At 37.2% G+C, this 20,136-nt stretch overlaps 1 protein-coding gene and 1 non-coding gene across 3 annotated transcripts in view; one reads left to right on the top strand and one right to left on the bottom strand.

Moving 5' to 3' along the window:
• The window catches only part of Ccdc39 (Coiled-coil domain containing protein 39), a 37,719-nt gene that overhangs the window by 12,775 nt on the left and 4,808 nt on the right, over positions 1 to 20,136 (bottom strand). For both annotated transcript variants that reach the window (XM_069831533.1, XM_069831534.1), the window contains exons 3-12: positions 20,017 to 20,136; positions 19,515 to 19,661; positions 17,715 to 17,873; positions 17,319 to 17,540; positions 15,578 to 15,769; positions 12,565 to 12,780; positions 10,858 to 11,073; positions 7,028 to 7,195; positions 3,344 to 3,598; positions 3,041 to 3,256 (exon numbers count right to left, since the gene is read on the bottom strand). In XM_069831533.1, coding sequence (XP_069687634.1) covers positions 3,041 to 3,256; positions 3,344 to 3,598; positions 7,028 to 7,195; positions 10,858 to 11,073; positions 12,565 to 12,780; positions 15,578 to 15,769; positions 17,319 to 17,540; positions 17,715 to 17,873; positions 19,515 to 19,661; positions 20,017 to 20,136 — 1,911 coding nt within the window. The remainder of the gene's footprint in view (positions 1 to 3,040; positions 3,257 to 3,343; positions 3,599 to 7,027; positions 7,196 to 10,857; positions 11,074 to 12,564; positions 12,781 to 15,577; positions 15,770 to 17,318; positions 17,541 to 17,714; positions 17,874 to 19,514; positions 19,662 to 20,016) is intronic.
• On the top strand, positions 614 to 685 carry TRNAY-AUA (transfer RNA tyrosine (anticodon AUA)). The gene has a single exon. It is a non-coding gene; the product is annotated as a tRNA-Tyr (tRNA).

Below are 20,136 nucleotides of genomic sequence, written 5' to 3'. Positions count from 1 at the left end.
TACATTAAAATAATATATATGATATGCGTAAATCACTTCGTGATTTAAGACGGCGCTTATTCCGTCGGATCCCGGCCAACTAGTCACTCATATTGAGTGCACCTCAGCACATGTGTGGACTTCGATCCTGCGTTCATAGACATCTATGACGTAGTGCAGAGGGCGGCCACTAGAGGGAACCCAAGAGTTGGAGCTTAATCTGAGACGATTCTAACCGGCGTCGGAGTTGTATCCAGTGTGGCTTAGTGGATAAAGCATCAGCACGTAGAGCTGAAAACCTGGGTTCAAATCCCGGCGCCGGAGAGAATTTTTCTCCATTCCATTACTCTTTCATCGTATGATGACACAGAATATCTGCATGGAAATATCATATGTACTTCGGTACATTAAAATAATATATATGATATGCGTAAATCACTTCGTGATTTAAGACGGCGCTTATTCCGTCGGATCCCGGCCAACTAGTCACTCATATTGAGTGCACCTCAGCACATGTGTGTACTTCGATCCTGCGTTCATAGACATCTATGATGTAGTGCAGAGGGCGGCCACTAGAGGGAACCCAAGAGTTGGAGCTTAATCTGAGACGATTCTAACCAGCATCGGAGTTGTATCCGGTGTGGCTTAGTGGATAAAGCATCAGCACATAGAGCTGAAAACCCGGGTTCAAATCCCGGCGCCGGAGAGAATTTTTCTCTGTTCCATTACTCTTTCATTGTTAATATTTTTACTTTAATTACAGAATAGATGAGTAACTTCTAGCTTAGGCCAGGGGGCCGTTCTAAAGTAATGTGAGTAAAGGAGGAGCCTCATTATCAAGAGGGTTGACCGTATTAGGAAATCCATCAATAAAAAGAGAAACCTTCCTTTACTCTTAGCATTTCGTTTTTTGATTCAGACATTTTTATGTACACCTAAAAACTTGCGATTTCGTGAGTTACTAGTATATTTTTAATTACTCTACAAATTGTACTGTTATGGATGTACATGCAATCGCCAACAACAATCTGTTATGAACGTGTGGCATAAAAGCGTAATGTTATTAAAATAGGATGAAGAGGAGAATGTGGAAAGCTTCTATTAGTCGCAGGATGTAAATAAAATTGCTGCCAATAAATTCAACTAAACACACGGCACTATCTCTGTCTAGCCTAAATCTGTCTTTGTATTTATAAAAATAATAATAATAATAATAATAATAATAATAATAATAATAATAATAATAATAATAATTTTTGTAGTTGGTTGTTAACAACACTGTATCAACTACGAGGTTATTTAGCGTCGATGAGAATGCTGATAGCGAGATGGTATTTGGTGAGATGAGGCCGAGGATTCGCCATAGATTACCTGGCATTCACCTTGCGGTTGGGGAAAACCTCGGAAAAAATCCAACAAGGTAATCAGCCCAAGCGGGGATAGAACCTGCGCCCGAGCACAACTTCACACCGGCAGGCAAGCGCCTTAACTTAATGAGCCACGTTGGTGGCTGATAATAATAATAATAATAATAATAATAATAATAATAATAATAATAATAATAATAATAATAATCATAATCATAATCATAATCATAATGCAAAGTTGATAGAAAATTCTGTATATGTCCCCACCCTCCTCTATTTTAATTACAGAAGAAAATCCCTTCTCATTAACAAGTCTTCATTCCTCTCTCCCTTTAAAACTTGGCACAAAATTGATTTTTTTACATACGGGGCTACTACAAAAGAATCATTCGTTTTCAGACTGTATATTCTCCAAAGTATTACTAGCACAACAATGAGTGATACATCAAAAGAACCGGAAACGCACCTGGTTTGCATTGTGTACACCAGTTAGCAGCACAAGTGTAGTGCCTGCACAAAATGATGACAAAACAAGAAAAGCGTTTTTGTGTGTTGGAATAAGCGAGATGTACGTCTGTTATAACAGTGCAACGCGAATTCAGACGAGAATATGGACATGAACCGCCATGTAAACAGGGCATTTTGCAGCGGTATCGGCAATTCAAGGGCATGTTGGTGCAGATGACCAAGCTCTATTCCCTTGGCTCCCCAGGTCACCAGACCTAACATCATGTGACTTCTACCTTTGGGGGTACATTAAGGGCCGCGTTTACGTACCTCCACTGCCACAAACACTGGTACAGCTGAGGAAGCGCATCAATAATGCAGTAATGGCTATTGACAGAATAACACTACACAATGTGTGGAACGAATTGGACTATCGCCTGGACGTATGTCGTGTCAACAGAGAGGCACACATAGAACATTATTTTGTAAAGTGTGGGAATAAATGTGTTGCGTGTAGGGTTCCTTTGATGTATCACTCATTGTATCACTCATCACACACCTTCATCTCAAACAGCAGAAATAACTAAAATGCTCTCTCAATTAATATCACTCAATAAAAGAATTGTATTCCAATGGATACCATCCCATTGTGGAATCCTGGGAAACGAGAATGCGGATGCTTTAGCAAAGAAGGGCAGCACTGCTACTTACAGACCTGTTACTAAATCTACGTATTACTCTGTGAAATGATTTATTAAATCTACATACTTACACTCATACAAACAAAATTTGATAACACAATCCCAAGGGAAAAAATGGAACTCTCTGCATCAAAATCCACAGTTAATTCCCGATTTACTACGAAAATCGTCTGTAGCTGCATTTAGATTGGCAACAGGCCATGATTGTTTGGCTAAACACCTGCATAGAATTGGAATATATAAGTCCCCTAACTGCCCATTGTGCAACTCAAACCAAGAAATGGGTTCGGAACACCTCAAAATCTGTGCTTCATTGGCTGGTCATGATAATATCTTTGAAAAATATTGGAGTGCAAGAAGTCAAATGACTTTATTGTCAAACGCCTGGCATTAGAAAACAACAACAACAACTCACTGTTGTACGAGTAATACTTTGGAAAATATTGCAGTTTGAAAATGAATGATTCTTTTGTAGTAGACCTGTATAATTTGCATAATAAAGTCCAGAATAAGCTGCACTGTGCTTCTAATTGTTACTTACGATACCTTTATTTTGAAATAAGTAACTGAAAGAGGCTCCCCGTCTTCTGACTGTCCAAGTGAGCTCATCACAATATCATACTTCTTCTGTAGTTGGTCGATCTTGATTTCATTGGCTTTGATACCAGAAATTAGACTAGATTTCTCCTCGTTTAATTTTCGTTTGTGCACCAAGAGAACGTCTTTGTGCACTACAATCTCCACTTCCCGCTCCTTCATAGCCTGCAGCATACAAGAGAGCCACACTGAATGTATAATATCTAATTTAAACGTTGTCACAGTAGGCCTATGTAGAATGTAGCCACTTACAGATTCCAGATCCAGCTTCTGCTTTTCCAGAGAGTAAACCATATCTCCTTCACGTGCGATAGCTTTCTCAGCCTGGTTTATTCTGAGACGCAAGATATTTTCCTCCACTTGACTCTCCTGGAGGTGGGCCTTTTTGATTTCGAGCTGCTTCTGTCCTCCATCTGTCATTAATACCTGGTCCTCTTTCTTGTTTACGAGCTTCTCTAGTTCGGCTGCGTCTCTTGCAAGTGTCTTGGTCAGGCCCTGCATCCTCTCCTAATTTATTGGATCAAAACAGCCATTTCAAGACATTTTAGAGATTAATTCATTACTGTACACACAGTGTCACCAGCGAATAGGGATTATAAAGAATGGACACTCCGCATTGGTACCTTTGATGTAGTCAGACTTATTTCAATGACCTTCAAGCCAGCTAAAGCGTGAGATTCTGCTTTCTCCCTAGAGTTGGCACTGACATCACACCAGCTAGCAGTCGACACAGCGGAAATACAGCACATATAATTAATACATCTAGGTACATTATGTACTCAAATAAAATAAATTGGATCCATAAAATAATAATTCCGTCATTAACTTTATAATGAGAGTTGAGACGTTGACCCCAACAACAATTAAAATATGTAATGATTTGATAGCACTGAAAATGGAAAAACAAAACTCTTACGAGAAGTAAAACCATATACCTATATTATATTACATTCGATTCCTGGTTAGAGCACAGGAATTTTTCCTTAAAGGGGATTATTCCTGTTTTCGTCCATGGTCTGGAATTTAGGTTAAGTTTAGATTTAAGACCTCTCCTGGCACCACATTATCATAATCATCCTATCACATCATCGGAGTAATGTAACTCCGCCTTCCAGGCGCTCCAACCTCAAAAGTGGGTTACAACTAAGCCACGGCCAGGAGAGAAGACCAGAAATGTCGAAAAGACAACCTGGTGGCATTGGATTAAAAAATATATATTATATTATATACAAATATTAAACGAATTTGATACTTAATTTTATAATACAATTTATTATATCTGAAATATAAAAAATTATTATTACAACTAGTTCGTCACTGAGAAATAAGAAAAAGCTGTTAACTTGAATTTATTTGAAGCAAAGCGTTACTGGATTATGCAATAAGGTATAGGCGATGTTTGAATCCTGTGTCTCAACTCTATTCTCAATTATTATCTTAGCCTATGCTCGATTACACTAACCTCTAGCGCTTGAAAGTAGAATTAACTGCTGGCACACAGAGAAACAAAATACACGCAAATTCGCTCAGTGTCCATTCTTTATAATCCCTATTCGCTGGTGTCACGAATCTTAGGAAACAAACAAAGAACACGAGACATATGAGTTTCTACAGTGTGAATGTGAAACACAAGCCAAGGTCCAATCTTGGAAAGTTTTATTGATGATGATGGTGGTGGTGGTGATGGGGCGATAATGATAGTGACAATAATGATGACGATGGCAATGTGATGATGGCAATGATATGAAATGAATAAAAATGGTGACAGCGATGACAACGATGTCAGGATTCATAACAATGATGGAAATATTGACAAGTACAAAGATAATAATAAAGACAACAGTGATGATGATGATGATGATGATGATGATGATGATGATGATATTGGTGCAATGATTGTGATGATGATGACGACGACGACACAAACTATACAGAGTGATTCAGAACTTATGTTACAAAAGAATACAGTAGATAGAGGTACTAAAACAAACATTTTTCCATGTTGAATCTTTCGTACACTACTTTTAACACTTGAATATAAATAATTGATTAAATGGCGATCTTACTTGTGTTAATTGTGTAAGCATGTGCGGCTTACAGCTGTTTCGGTGCTTCTTCACACCATCCTCAGAGCCTACTAGATTTCGGCGTCATCTCGAACTTCAGTGCCTGTTGTGTGGGTGTGTTCGATTGTTGAAAAGTGTTGAAATGTGGTGTCAAATAGTGTGTGTGTTCTGAAATCGATCTGTGTGTTGAGAATTTGATCAGGGTGTGTTTTAGTGTGTCTGTATATTTCATATTGTTCTAGTGTGTTGAATTTTTGGTTTTTGGGTTGTATGTGTAGGATTTCCATGTCTGTATTTATGTTATTGTATGTGTGGTTAGCATTAGTTATGTGTTCGGCATATGTAGGTGTAGATGTAGATGTAACACATTAAAGCAATAACCAGAGGACACAATACATCTACATATGCCAAACACATAACTAATGTTAACCACACATACAATAACATAACTACAGACATGGAAATCCTACACATACAACCTAAAAACCAAAACCTCAACATACTAGAACAATATGAAATATACAGACACACTAAAACACACCCGGATCAAATTCTCAACACACGGATCAATTTCAGAACACACACACTATTTGATACCACATTTCAACAATCGAACACACCCACACAACAGGCAGCGAAGTTCGAGATGACTCCGAGATCTAGTAGACTCTGAGGATGGTGTGAAGAAGCACCGAAACAGCTGTAAGTCGCACATGCTTACACAATTAACACGAGTAAGATCGCCATTTAATCAATTATTTAAACATTTTTCATTAAATAATGGGTGTGTTATCTCACACCAGTACGACGCTACACATGTTTCATTGTTGTGGCTGGTAGGCAATCAATCATTCAAAGACCCTGGCTTCACTCTTTGATGACTAAGCTTTCAATTAAAAAACAACAGACAATGACGCTTGACAACTTGTGCATTACAGAAAAGCTTCAAACTGAAGTCCCCTTTCTTGTAAACAATACTGGCATCGTCGAAGCATTGACTGCCACACTTGTTCAAATATGCCAGGTGTAGTATGTATGGTGTTACAGGCATTGAGAATCCGTGAAAGAAGATCATCGACATGGTCTACAGATATGGCATACACAAAGGTTTCCAGATGTCCCCACCAGAAGTCAAGTGGATTAAGATTGATGATGTTGCTGGCCATGGGACGGGAACTTGATAACCAATCCATCACCAAATGTTGCCATCAGCTATTGCCTTGCCACAAGACTGAAGTGTGCAAGAGCCCCATCATGCTGGAACCATATCCAGGTGCATATTGCAAGCGGTACCCCTTCCAATAATATGGGCAAGATATTTTCGAAAAAGTCCCTGTAATTTTCTCCCCTCAAGCGATTTGGCATGTTAAGTGGACCGAGTAGTGTGTTGCTAATGATGCCACACCACTCATTGACACTAAATCGCACTAGATGAGATCTGACTGCAATGGAAGATAGATTTATCTGCTCCCAAATGTGCTGCTTGTGTGTGTTAAAAATACCATCCCGAGTGAAAGTTCCTTCATCGATGAACAACACATAACTTGCGAACTGGGTTATCACTGCGCATTGATGCAAAAACCAAATGTACATTTGCTAGTTCTCTCAGGCCCTAACGCTCCACTTTTTTAATGTTGACTCTCTGACGACTGAACCTAAAAACAACAGACAATGATGAATCAATGCACTTAGGAACAACAAATAATCACAATGTGGCAAACAGTCATAACACTAAAACAAGTGCAGCACCGTACTGATGAGAGATAGGACACACATTGATTAATGAAAAATGTTTTAGTATCCTCTATCTAACACAATCTTCTATAACATAAGTTCTGAATCACCCTGTACATCATCTTTGTCTGCCTACCTCAAGTTTCTTATTTTGCCCTGTTAGCAGATTGAAAGTTGCTGTTTTCTCGCTGAGTGTCTTCTCCAGCTCAGCTATCTTCTTCTCGTTAGCTTCCTCCACTTCATAGTCTAGGTCGGCACCAGTCAGACGGTTGATACGAGCTTCAATCATCTGAGCCTCGAATTCCTGTCCAAGTAAGACAACCCAAATCAATTCAATGCAATCCATACAATCCGAACAACTGAACCACACATGTTACTTTGTTCCACTATATCTCTGACTAACTTTTCTTAACAGAATTGGATTAGTTTTATGAGAGTGTCCAATGTGAAAACTTTGTTACATTTTATTGACATTGCAACTTAACCGCTAATATTGTATGGCTCGACTTCCTTCTCTGAAACAGGCATAGTCAGAACTTTTCATATGGATGTGCTAAACCTTCCCCTCCTCTCCGCAACATTCCATGTGTACTGGTTTTACCAAATAACATATGAAAAGTAGCAATTTCCGACAAAGAAAGATATTTCTGTGAAATAATAAAACACTATCGAAAATACAAGCTTATGCCGAGATATAAAAGAATATTTAAGAAAGTAGTTAAACTTTTGCTGATGTAGGCTTGAGTGTGCACGGGCACATCACATAACTACGCCTATGTGCAAAGTATCATTCACAGTGTATTGATATATGTTTGTATGTATCCAATGCCTACCCACTTCACTTACGTGATTCGGATTTCGCATATTGCGGACAGATGGCAGGACTGTGACCCATTTTCAAGGTCACAGTGTATTGAAAAGAAACTTCCTTTGTTTCACATAACATTAAATTTAGATATTACTCACTCCACGGGGGGGGGGGGGGGGTATATCCTTGTACAGATCATGCAGAGGTTATCATAATGTAACAAATTATGTCAATTTCTATTCTTAAACAACAGGATATGACTGACAGGGGCAGTTGAAGTAATCAGAGAAGATACCTTCACAGTTGTTTTGTTCAACATAGACCTTATAGTACGAAATCGGCAGCTTACTGAATAGACCATGGTTGGGCTTCGTTCACATGTAAATACAGGGTGATCCATATAAACCGTTACCATTTTAATGAGTCATAATTTCTCTTTAGGAGTTAGTATAAACTTGAAATTGAATATTATGATCTCTGTGGTTCTGAGAGAATTTATATTGGCACTCTTGGCATGATTGTCAACTGTTGTTGATACTGATATTGGCTATTATTGCAGAGCGTATGTACTGATTACTTACTTACTTATGGCTTTTAAGGAACCCGCAGGTTCATTGCCGCCTTCCCATAAGCCTGCCATCTATCCTAAGCAAGATTAATCCAGTCTCTACAACCATATCCCACCTCCCTCAAATCCATTTTAATATTATTCTACAATCTACGTTTCGGCCTCCTCAAAGGTTTTATTCCCTCTGGCCTCCCAACTAACACACTATATGGATTCCTGGATTCACCCATATGTGGTACATGCCCTGCCCATCCCAAACGTCTGGATGTTCCTAATTATGTCAGGTGATGAATAAAATGCATGCAGTTCTGTGTTATGTAATTTATGTAGTGATTAGTTTGCCATAATATCGCAAACATGCAGTACTCACTTCGACATAGCCAATATCAGTATCAACAATGGGCGTCAATCGGCCAAGGATAGCAATACAAATTCTCCCAGAACAACAGAGATTGTAATACAATATTCAATTTTAAGTTTTCATTAACTCTCAAAGAAAAATTATAACTCCTTAAAATGGTAAAGTTTTATATTGATTCGCTAATATGTTTTCGCGGGATATCAGCCGAGTTAAAATTTTGGAATGTCTTACGAGGAATTATAATTTCCGGCCCCGGATTGGCAGATCCGCCAACCAATCCCATATCACTTGAGACAGCCTAATATCTATATAACCCACGACTTTCTGTCCAGACACAACTTCCCTGAAGATGACTGCAGAGATAGCAGTTGAAAGCTTGGAACATTCCAAAATTTTAACTCGGCTGATATCCCGCGAAAACATATTAGCGAACCAATGCCGAGAAAGCCTCAAATCATACATTTTATATTGATTGCACTGTATTTATATCAATGTCACTTATAGTACATTTTTCTTTATTATTATTATTATTATTATTATTATTATTATTATTATTATTATTATTATTATTAATATTATTATTATTATTATTATTATTATTGTTATTATTAATTTATTATTATTGTTATTTATTATTGTGTATGTATCCATCCAATGTCTACCCATTTCACTTTACGTGATTCGGGTTCCGCATATTGCGGATAGATGGCAGGACTGGGACCCATTTTTCTAGTTGTACAACACTTCGGTGGGCCACACTGTAGATCTACATGATGTGTATCAGTAGAGAATTATGTCATGTACTAGGGTGAGTGTATTTGTAAGTGTTCGTGTAAGTGCAGTGTCTGGAATGAGTGATGATGATAAAGATGTGGAAGGGAGAAGGGGAAACCTGGTGCCAGCACGTAACCTACTCCTGTCAAATAGCACCAAGGGAGCTGCCATGCTTAACATCCCCATCTGACGGACGAATTACTACCAACAATGACATATGGCTTCTCTTCATATGCACTGCAGAGAGATTTGGGATTTAACCCAGGCATGTTGGTGACAATCTAGTGATTATAAGTTGTGCACCGCCATTATTATTATTATCATCATCATCATCATTATTATTATTATTATTATTATTATTATTATTATTATTATTATTATTATTATTATTATTATGGGTACCTATTAGGTGGGTCTTTGGGGTCGGAGTCCTTATTCCCCTGGCTCTACAATATTTACTTTTTAGGTTGATTTATTTATGTAAAAAATTAAACTGTGTGGGCCGTAAAGAACATTTTATTAACACATATGCCATTTTGCACAAATGAATACCTAAATTTAAAATTTTAGAATTTAACGTTTCTTGATACTGCCCTTGACCATTTATGTTTCAGGTAACTCAGAGTTGAAGAAAAGACAGGGAAAAGCAAAAAGAGAAGATACTAGATAGAACAGTGGAGACTGAAGATCAAGCTTGTCCTATATATATATATATATATATATATATATATATATATATATATATATATATATATATATATATATATATATTCTCTTTTTTTTGCATGTCACTTAATATTAAACTGTTAAATTTATTTAGAATGATGTCTATTTTTGTATTATATTGTATGTTATGTCATTTTTCTTGTGTACTGACGACGCCATGAATGCTTGTAATTCTATTCGGCTAATAAAGATTTAATCTAATCTAATCTAATTCATAGACATTTCGCAGCACGCACTACGAGTGTACTAAGCTAGCCCCGGCTATCCACTAGTTACTTGTACAGAATTAAAATCATATCCTATCCCTAACACTGGTTTATGAATACGAAAAACGCTGATCATCCACCGGAAGCCAGCGCTAAAAATGTCTATGAATGCGGCCTGTATGTTGGAATTGCGCGTAAATTACTATTAACAGCATCCAATCACTATTCTCTTACTTCGCAATTATTTTGTAGAAGAGATAAAATAATAATATGTAGTTGTTATATTTATGAAAACTTAAATGCATAGGTGTGAAAGTAAGATTTAATTTTTAAAATGTACCGGTACCAATTTTTATTACTTTCATTTCATACAAAGCCATTGCTTTCAGTTATACTGACAAAAATATATTTATTTCGTTTGTATTCAGCTACCACAATTTTATTTTTTGTTAATTACTTTCAGGAACATTTTTATGAAAACTTGTCTTTGAAACTCTTACCAAACAAGTGCAATAATACATACCTTGTTGTAAATGATTTCCTTCTGACGCGAAAGCTCTTTCCCTTGTTGCTGTATGCGAGAGGAAATTTGAGACTTTGCTGATTCCAGACAGCGAATATCAATCTGTTGCTGTTCTTCTTGTTTCTTAAGGTTATTCAATTCTCGCTGTGTTCGAAATAACAACTCATTCAGTCTTTCTGTATCTTTGATCACTATATCCACTGTCTTCTCTTCACACTGAAAACAACAAATATTTTTTGCACAAAATTTGTACTATTTAAGATTAAAGAATGTTTTTCACAAAAGTACAACTAAGTGGCCTGACTAACTGCTGTGCGGCCTTAAGCTAAGGGTTTTATCATATTTTAAAATACACCACCCTTGGGTGAATTTCAAGACACGAACCTCACGGTCAGGGGCGGACGCAGGATTTTTCTTCGGGGAGGGATTTGTGGCGATAGTAAAAATGGAGTAATGAGAAATAAGTTTATATACTCACAATTCGTTTCCAAGTCAAACATTTACAAGTTGGCCTGAGTAGCGTAGTCGGTATAGCCTTCTGTGCTCGAAGTTGCAGGTTCTACCCCAACCTAGCTCGATGGCATTTAAGTGTATTTATACACGACAGGCCTCATATCAGTCGATTTACTGGCATGTAAAAGAAGTCCTGAGGGAAAAAATTCCGGCACACCAGCGACACTGATATAACCTCAGCAACTGCGAGCATTGTTAAATAAACCATAATTTTTTAATTTTAACATTTAAAATGACTGCAATACAAAAACAATGAAAGAATGACATTTACAGAAGAAGGCGAAGAGGCTTCTTAGACAGTTCATCCAGTACTTCATGAGCTTTTACTGCTACATTTTTATGTATATACGTACATCAAGGCCAGTCCATTTAATCTGTCTACTCTCATCGTGCTCCTCAATTAAGTCTTCAAATACCGCAAAGTTGAGAACGACCGTTCTGGTGTTGCTGTAGTTACAGGCAATGTGCAGAAAAGTTTCAGCACCTTGTGAGTGCAGGGAAAAATAATTTCATTGCACCTGTTCAAAGATGATATAAAATCAGTAGGCATTAGGTGAAGATTTTTCTGATCAAGGAAATTTCTTCTCTGCATCCTCAATTCATTGAAGAAAGACTCTGGTGATGCATCAACATCATTGGGCCACTGATTTACTACAGCCTCAACAGCAGTTTCTAAATCTTCATCTGATGCTCGCACTATGTTTTTAGGCAGCAAAGTTTGTATGGACTTTAGGATTCCCTTATGATTTAAAAACCTATCCTTGAGCCGACTAATGAAATGGTCTAAGAAGAGAAGAAAAAATTAAAAGCCTAAAATACTCTTCATGACTCTCTGTCGTGAAGTGAGAACGCTGTGTTTGTCTTCCTGCATTTCTTGGAATTTAACATTTTAGCAAAGAGAATTTACGTGGAAAACTCTCTAATTCCTATGTACATTCACGAATTAAAATTAATATTATTTTTGTTTCTTGTTTCGTATTTTTCTCAAAATTTCGGGAGGGGATATATCCCCTTAATCCCCCCCCCCTTGCATCCGCCCCTGCTCACGGTAACTGCTAGATTACAGTGCATGCGGGTATGTGTGTGGATGTGCACACGCCCTTACCATGAAAAGCAAGATATCTAATGGACTAGAGACTTTCAAGAGGTTGTCATGGACAGGACGAGAAAGAAGACGTTAAAATAACATTTTACCTGAATCATTTCTTCTAAATGTCTTGCTCTCTCTGCAGCAGATGTTGTGTTCTCTGTAACCTGATCCAAGCGTTTCTGTGTGTTGTGGACCACGGCAGACATTTCTATAATGCGACTCTTCTTGGCTTTTATGTCCTTACTCAGTGATATATTTCTTGCACGATGGTTTTCTACACGTAATGCTGTTGCAGCCAATGTGCGCCGCACTCTTGCCAGCTTGAAAATTAAGCATAAAGGGTGTGAAAACATCAAAACAGAACAAAGTTTTAACATTGAAGTTATACAGATACCTGAGACGTCGAATAGAATAGAAATCCAAACTTTCAAACCAAAATAAGTGTTATACATAGGTTGGATAAAAAGTTATGGCAACACTGCTGTCACATGACGATGGTGCGTTCGAGATCTGCCAGCTGTGTGGACATGAACAAGGACTGTTAGATGAGTTAGTGCAACCAGCGGTGACGGTACTCTGTCAATCTACTGCAGTGTGTAGAATGTTGACTTTCATAGGGATAGTGCGAGCACCCTATGACCACGTTTACAAAACTAGAGCAACGTTCCTGGATCAAAATTGAAGTGACACGAGGTCGTAGTGCACAAGAATGTTTTCAGGGACTGCGTGAAGCATGTGCCGATGCAGCATTACCATATCGCACAGTGGCACGATGGGTTAAAACGTTCCGCGAAGGCAGGGAATGCCGTTCAGAACAACCTCCATATAGGACGACTCCGCGTGGAGGACAACACAGTTCAACTCTTTGCTTCCCTTTGGATGCTGATCGCCGATGGACTGCGTGAGAGTTAGCAGCGGAAGTCGGAGTATGTCACAAAACTGTGCTCCACATTCTGCAAGACATTCTGGGTTACCGCAAAATTACAGGGCGTTGGATACCCCATGAAATTTCCGAGGTTTAACAATGGCACCGCTATGCAGTCGCACAGGCCTTGTTGGACTGGTACCAAAGGAAAGATGACGACTTCCTTGGACGAATGATTGCTATGGACGAAACCTGGGCTCGCTCATACGAACCAACCAAACTTGAAACGTCAATCAAATGAATGGAAGCATCCAGGTTCTTCTCGTTCGAAGAAAGTGCGCTCTACACAAAGTGCTGTGAAGGTGATGTTCATTGTGACGTATGACATTGATGGGGTAATACTGCACCATGCTGTACCTCCAAGGCAGACGGCAAATGCGGTTCCTGCACCACCACCTTCGTCCAGCCCTCAGGAGAAAACGACGCCATTTGGTGGTACAGAATCCCATCATTTTTCATGATAATGCAAGGAGTCACACCGCTGCTGCTGTCAAGGACGTCTTGCACCACTGGCAATGGGAGATTCTGAACATCCACCGTACTCACCCGATATGAGTCCATGCGGTTACGATCTTTTCACAAAAGTAAAAGAACCACTGCGAGGGATTCCGTACAATACCAGAGATGAACTTATCCGTGCTATAGGGCGGACAATATGGAACATCAACAAAGATGGACGCGCTGATGGTGTACGACGCCTTCCAAACATTCGGCAAAAGGTAATAAATAAGGGGGGCGACTATATAGAAGGTACGTAAGTGTTGTACTGTGTGAATAAAGCAATGTCAGAAATATCGAACTGTTGCCATTACTTTTTATCCATCCTTAGTATATTCCTTATAATGAGGAGGCGACTGAGACTCTTGATCATGTGTTAGGATTATGTCCTAAAGAAGATTTATTGCGCAATGTACGTCATCATAGTGTTTGTTCTTATATTGCCTCACATTTAAGGAAAAATAAAAATCTTGAAGTGCATGAAGAAGTACATTGTATATCTGAGGATGGCAGTAACAGACGAACAGATATAGTTGCTCTTAATGGAAGACGAAAAAGGCAGTAATATTGGACCTAACTGTATGGTTCGAAAAGGATGTATCTCAAGCCTTAGCGGTTGATAAAAAAAAACAAGTCATTTACCGCCCATGTATTCCTCACTTGAGTAAGAGGTATAATGCAATTGATTATACATGGGAGGTGAGGGGTTTGCTTTTTAGTGCCGGCGTATAAATATATTACTGACATTTTAAAACAATATGATATGACACTAAACATTCATCATGAATCTAACAATACAATCAGAAAGCAAGCATAATCTGAACCAGGCCAAATAGATGACATGACTGCCTACACAAAATAGATCTTGTATAAGAGTGTGACATCGAAGGAACAATTAAAATACAGTATTTTCTATAATACTTACTTACTGGCTTTTAAGGAACCCGTAGGTTCATTGCCGCCCTCACATAAGCCCTCCATTGGTCCCTATCCTGAGTAAGATTAATTTAGTCTCTACCATCACATCCTACCTCCCTTAAATCCATTTTAATATTATCTTCCCATCTACGTCTCGGCCTCCCCAAAGGTATTTCTATAATAAGCTACATATCTTTCCCTCCTAATTAAAATTCATAAAATCTATTTAAAGAATAAAAAATTACAGTGTATTTTCCCAGCAAACTCGTTTAAGTATTTTCTTAAAATCTGAAGTGTGACTGTCCTGTCCAACTTCCATTGAGAATACCAAACCGAATAAATTATCGTTACTTATTTCTATCTACACATAAATGAGTGTTATGAAAATTGAGCACATCATTCGACATCATCTGTAAATAACACAGAAAATGCGAAATGCTGATCATAAGCATATTGTACATGTGCAGAAACCAAAACAAAAGTATTGTGGAGGAAAGGAGGTGCTGTAGAGCTGGTGTCGAGGTCCAAGTATCTCATTTTCAAGAAGTAAACATATTATTGCTGGAACATAAAAATAACTGTAAATTACAATTAAAGCAATTCCGAATATAAGATTAAATCAACTTAAAAAAAATATTAATACATTCTGTATCCATTCCTGACGTGGATCCCATATATTTTAAAACACCCTGTGTGTGTATTAATACAAGTAACACAAAATTTCGATGTCAGTTAACATGCCACCATTCAGAGTAATTTAATAAAGAATCACTCACTTCCTGTGTCATTTCTTCAACAAGTTTACAACATTTGTTGTAGTCATCGCGCCTTTGAATCAAAGATCGAGTGATTACTGAGATCTGGGCATCAGTCTCATTGTTGTTTTTCACTTCGTTCTCATAAAATTGTTTGTGCTCTCTCAACGTTTCCAACTTCTGTCGTTCTTCTGCACGTATTAGGGCTATTTCCTGAAAAAAATAGACAGTCAGAAATGTTTTATGAACGTATTTTAACTACATTCGTTAGTTTATAACCTTCTTATAGCTCTGCCGATATGTAACAATTACACACATATTTCAGGCAGTTATTTCTTTATTTAAAATTCAGAGTCAAACTACTTGTGCATCAACTTTAGGGTTGCCAACTTTTTTTTAAGAAAATACGGGAGACTAAGGAATCGACAAAATTTCACATATAAAATAGCAAATTATTCAGTTCAGTTACTAAAAAAAACAATTTTATTCTACACTTCGACAGCTAGGCTTAAATTAAGAGTATTTTGAGACAGATTTTGTCTTGCGTAATAGTTGAAGTCGACTGCACTTTTCAGCTCTGATTTGATTAAATGTGTCATGCTCATGTTTCGAACATCTGTCCAATTATTGTTCACGAGGTGAAACACCCTCTTTGTATGAGCATTACAACTTGGTATGTTTAGAACAAAACTAACTAGTTTTTTTTTTTTTTAAATTTACAAATTAACACAGCTTGATTTTAGACTGGTGAGCACTAAAACCCATTTCTGGCAAGCATTACTGTCTGTTGTTGTTTTCTAATGCCAGGCATTTGACAATAAAGTCATTTGGCCTCTTTCACTCCAATATTTTTCAAAGATATTACTTTCTATAAAGACTGCACATTTTAATGCATCTCATGAAGAACAAAATTCATCATATGATCGATCATCATCATTCACGGCAAAATCATATGTTTACAATAAAAATTTTTACATTATGCAAAAAAAGGGAGAAAAATGTTTGACGAGAAGAATAATACGGGAGCCTGGAGACAGTTAAAAATTAGGGGCAAATACGGGAGTTCCTGGGAAATACGGAAGGGTTGGCAACACTAATCAACTTATAAAATTATCAAAATTAATTTTTTGCAGCATTACAATAATTCTTCTGGCCTCCACATAAAATGAAATACTGGCACTATAAGAAAAAGTATTGGTACTTTACCAATTGGAATCATCAAAAGTAATTACAATGTTAACATATATTCAGTGTAGCTCAAAATTAAAAGGAGTAAAATAATAATAATAATAATAATAATAATAATAATAATAATAATAATAATAATAATAATAATAATAATAATAATAATAATAATATTATTATATTATTATTATCATTATTGTTGTTGTTATTGTCATTTTCTTCTCCTCTCATTCGTTTTCATTTCGAGCTATTATTATTATTATTATTATTATTATTATTATTACTATTATTATCACCATTACCATAAAAAATCTCATTAAAGCCCCTTATACAGAGTGTCCCAGTCAGGTCTGTGCCAGCCACGCACTGAGCAATGACCTTGGCCTTGAGCAGGATTCGTTTACCTGGTGGGGGCGCATGGTGGCACAAACCTCGCTGGGACACTCTGTATAATATTAACAGAACAAGTTTCAGGGACTCTCATCAAGCAACTAAAAATGAAAAGATTAAAAATAATATTTGTCGTTTAATGACTTTCGACTTACAGTACCCCATCCCATCAACAGAAGATTCGTACTTGCATTAAATTGTGAATGTCACGGTCACGCTGATGCAGGATTCGTACAGAATTTTCCCACTGTGCAATGCTCTCCTGCCTCTCACTGTGAGTCTTCTTGAACAGGTCTGCTGTTCGCTGCAGCACTCTTTCTAGTGAATCCACATCACCAATTATTTCATGGAGAAGTCGATTTTTTTCGTCCACTTCTTTACATAATCTCAGACGGTTTAGTTCAAGTTCCTGAAAAAAGAGAAAGGAGAAACAATGTCAACTTCCTTTAAAGAACTGAAACAAAATACACACATACGAGAATATACAAATGCAATATCAGTTAAAAACTTTTTCTTGTTATAGTGCTTAAATATACAATTTGTGCAACAGTTGTAGTGGCACATTATGCTTTAACGGCAATACCTTGGCCCTGCTCTCATCTTCAATGGCATATCTTGCGAGCAGCAAGTTGTTCTCTTCTCCCCTTGCCACGTGTTCCTCCCATGCCAGCAACGCGTCCTTGTCCCATTTCACATTTGCTTTCAGATTCTCTAATTTTTCTGTGTGAGTAAATATTGAATTCTGCAATAAATTCAAATATGAGTAATTGATTCAATAGGAATAAAACAATTTGCTTATTATAAATTCAATTTCCTCCAGTACTAAACAAAGTAGAAAAATGCACATGATGAAAACAACTTTTGGTGTTGTTACTTCAAATAACTGTTATTTAAATCAAACTTGTGGTATGACTTGGGAATGATGTTTATTGTTGTATCATGCAAGCACAGTCTAACATGAACATTACAGGTACATTGTTTACATGTCATTCCTACATGATGCTGTAAATAGTCTGCTAACTTCTCTTAGATATTTGGCAAAATATAAGGAAACGACTATCGAAAAACCCAGTACTTACAACTGTCATAACAATCAACTTAAATTAACTGCAGAATATCTCATTTAATTTCGGATTGGGAACTGTTGCCTAAAATTCAATTCATATGTAGATGAAATTATTGGGGATCATCAGGGTGGTTTTAGGCGTAATAGATCGACTACTGATCAGATTTTTTTTGTATTCGACAGATATTGGAGAAAAATTGGAGTATAAGGGTACTGTACATCAGTTATTCACAGATTTCAAAAAGGCATATAACTCGGTTAAGAGAGAAGTTTTATATAATATTCTTATTGAAACTAGTTCGATTAATTAAAATGTGTCCCAGTGAAACGTAGAGCAGAGTCCATATAGGCCAGTTTCTGTCAGATGCTTTTCCAATTCACTGTGGGCTAAAGCAAGGAGATGCACTATCACCTTTACTTTTTAACTTTGCTCTGGAATATGCCATTAGGAAAGTCCAGAATAACAGAGAGGGTTTAAAATTGAATGGGTTACATCAGCTCCTAAAATCCACAAACAATTAGGAAAAACACGAGAATTTTACTTGAAGCAAGTAAAGAGATAGGTTTGGAAGTAAATTACGAAAAGACAAAGTATATGATTATATCTCGTGACCAGAATATTGTACGAAATGGAAATATAAAAATTGAAAGTTTATCATTTGAAGTTGTGGAATAATTCAAATATCTTGTAGCAACAGTAACAAATATAAATGATACTGGGGAGGAAATTAAATGCAGAATAAATATTGGAAATGCCTGTTATTATTCGGTTGAGAAGCTCTTATCATACAGTCTGTTCTCAAAAAATCTGAACGTTAGAATTTATAAAACAATTATATTATCAGTTCTTCTGTATGCTTGTGAAACTTGGACTCTCACTTTGAGAGAGGAACAGAGGTTAAGGGTGTTTGAGAATAAGGTACTTAGGAAAATATTTGGGGCTAAGAGGGATGAAGTTACAGGAGAATGGAGAAAGTTACACAACGCAGAACTGCATGCATTTTATTCTTCATCTGACATAAGTAGGGACATTAAATCCAGACGTTTGAGATGGGCAGGGCATGTAGCATGTATGGGCGAATTGAGAAATGCATATAGAGTGTCAGTTGGGAGGCCGAAGGGAATGAGGATAATATTAAAATGGATTTGAGGGAATGTGATATGATGGTAGGAACTGGATTAATCTTTCTCAGGATAGGGACCAATGGCAGGTTTATGTAAGTGGCAATGAACCTCCGGGTTCCTTAAAAGCCATAAGTAAATAAAGGGACAGATTAATGTAAGTGTGCATAAGCCAACTTATGCAAAAGAAGTTACCTGCAAGGCACAATGCCTCTCTCCGAGTTCTTGGAAGGTTTTGTTCACGCGTTTCAGCTCCCTCTCGTAACTCTCTTGCTCAGCTTGGGCTGACCGGTACAGATTCTCTTCTGTCTCCACTTGTCTAGTGTGTGCTGTGAGAATAGCCTGCAAGAAAGCACGTTTAAGGGAAGGTACAAGCAGTATGCGATTTGTAAATTGACTGGGGAAATATTTCTTCCATCAGTCAATAACAGAAGCTAAAATACAGAGTGTAATCTGCTTTAAAGGAGGACCCTAGTCATCAGATTAATGAGAATATATCAATTTCTCAGCCATAGTAGTACCTAAATGAAGGAAGATTCCAAGCAAAAACTCTCTTCTTTCTGATAAACAGTTGTGCAGAATGAACTAGCAAACTTTCCACCCATAAGAAAATCATGTCAAATAAGAAATTAAACATAAGTAATAAAATAAAACTCAATAAAGCAACTGGAAGGCATAAATTATTTCTCATACATACCTGATTCTGGTCTTGTTCATGTTTGACATTTTGTGAGTATTTTATGGTAGAATTCACTTGGTCGTTCAACACCTCTAATTGTATTGTTAATTCCCCTTTCTCTTTTATCTTATTCTCGAC

Source organism: Periplaneta americana, chromosome 7 (genome assembly GCF_040183065.1).
Source record: "Periplaneta americana isolate PAMFEO1 chromosome 7, P.americana_PAMFEO1_priV1, whole genome shotgun sequence".
Taxonomy (NCBI): domain Eukaryota; kingdom Metazoa; phylum Arthropoda; class Insecta; order Blattodea; family Blattidae; genus Periplaneta; species Periplaneta americana.
This window is presented reverse-complemented; position numbering and strand designations above follow the sequence as displayed.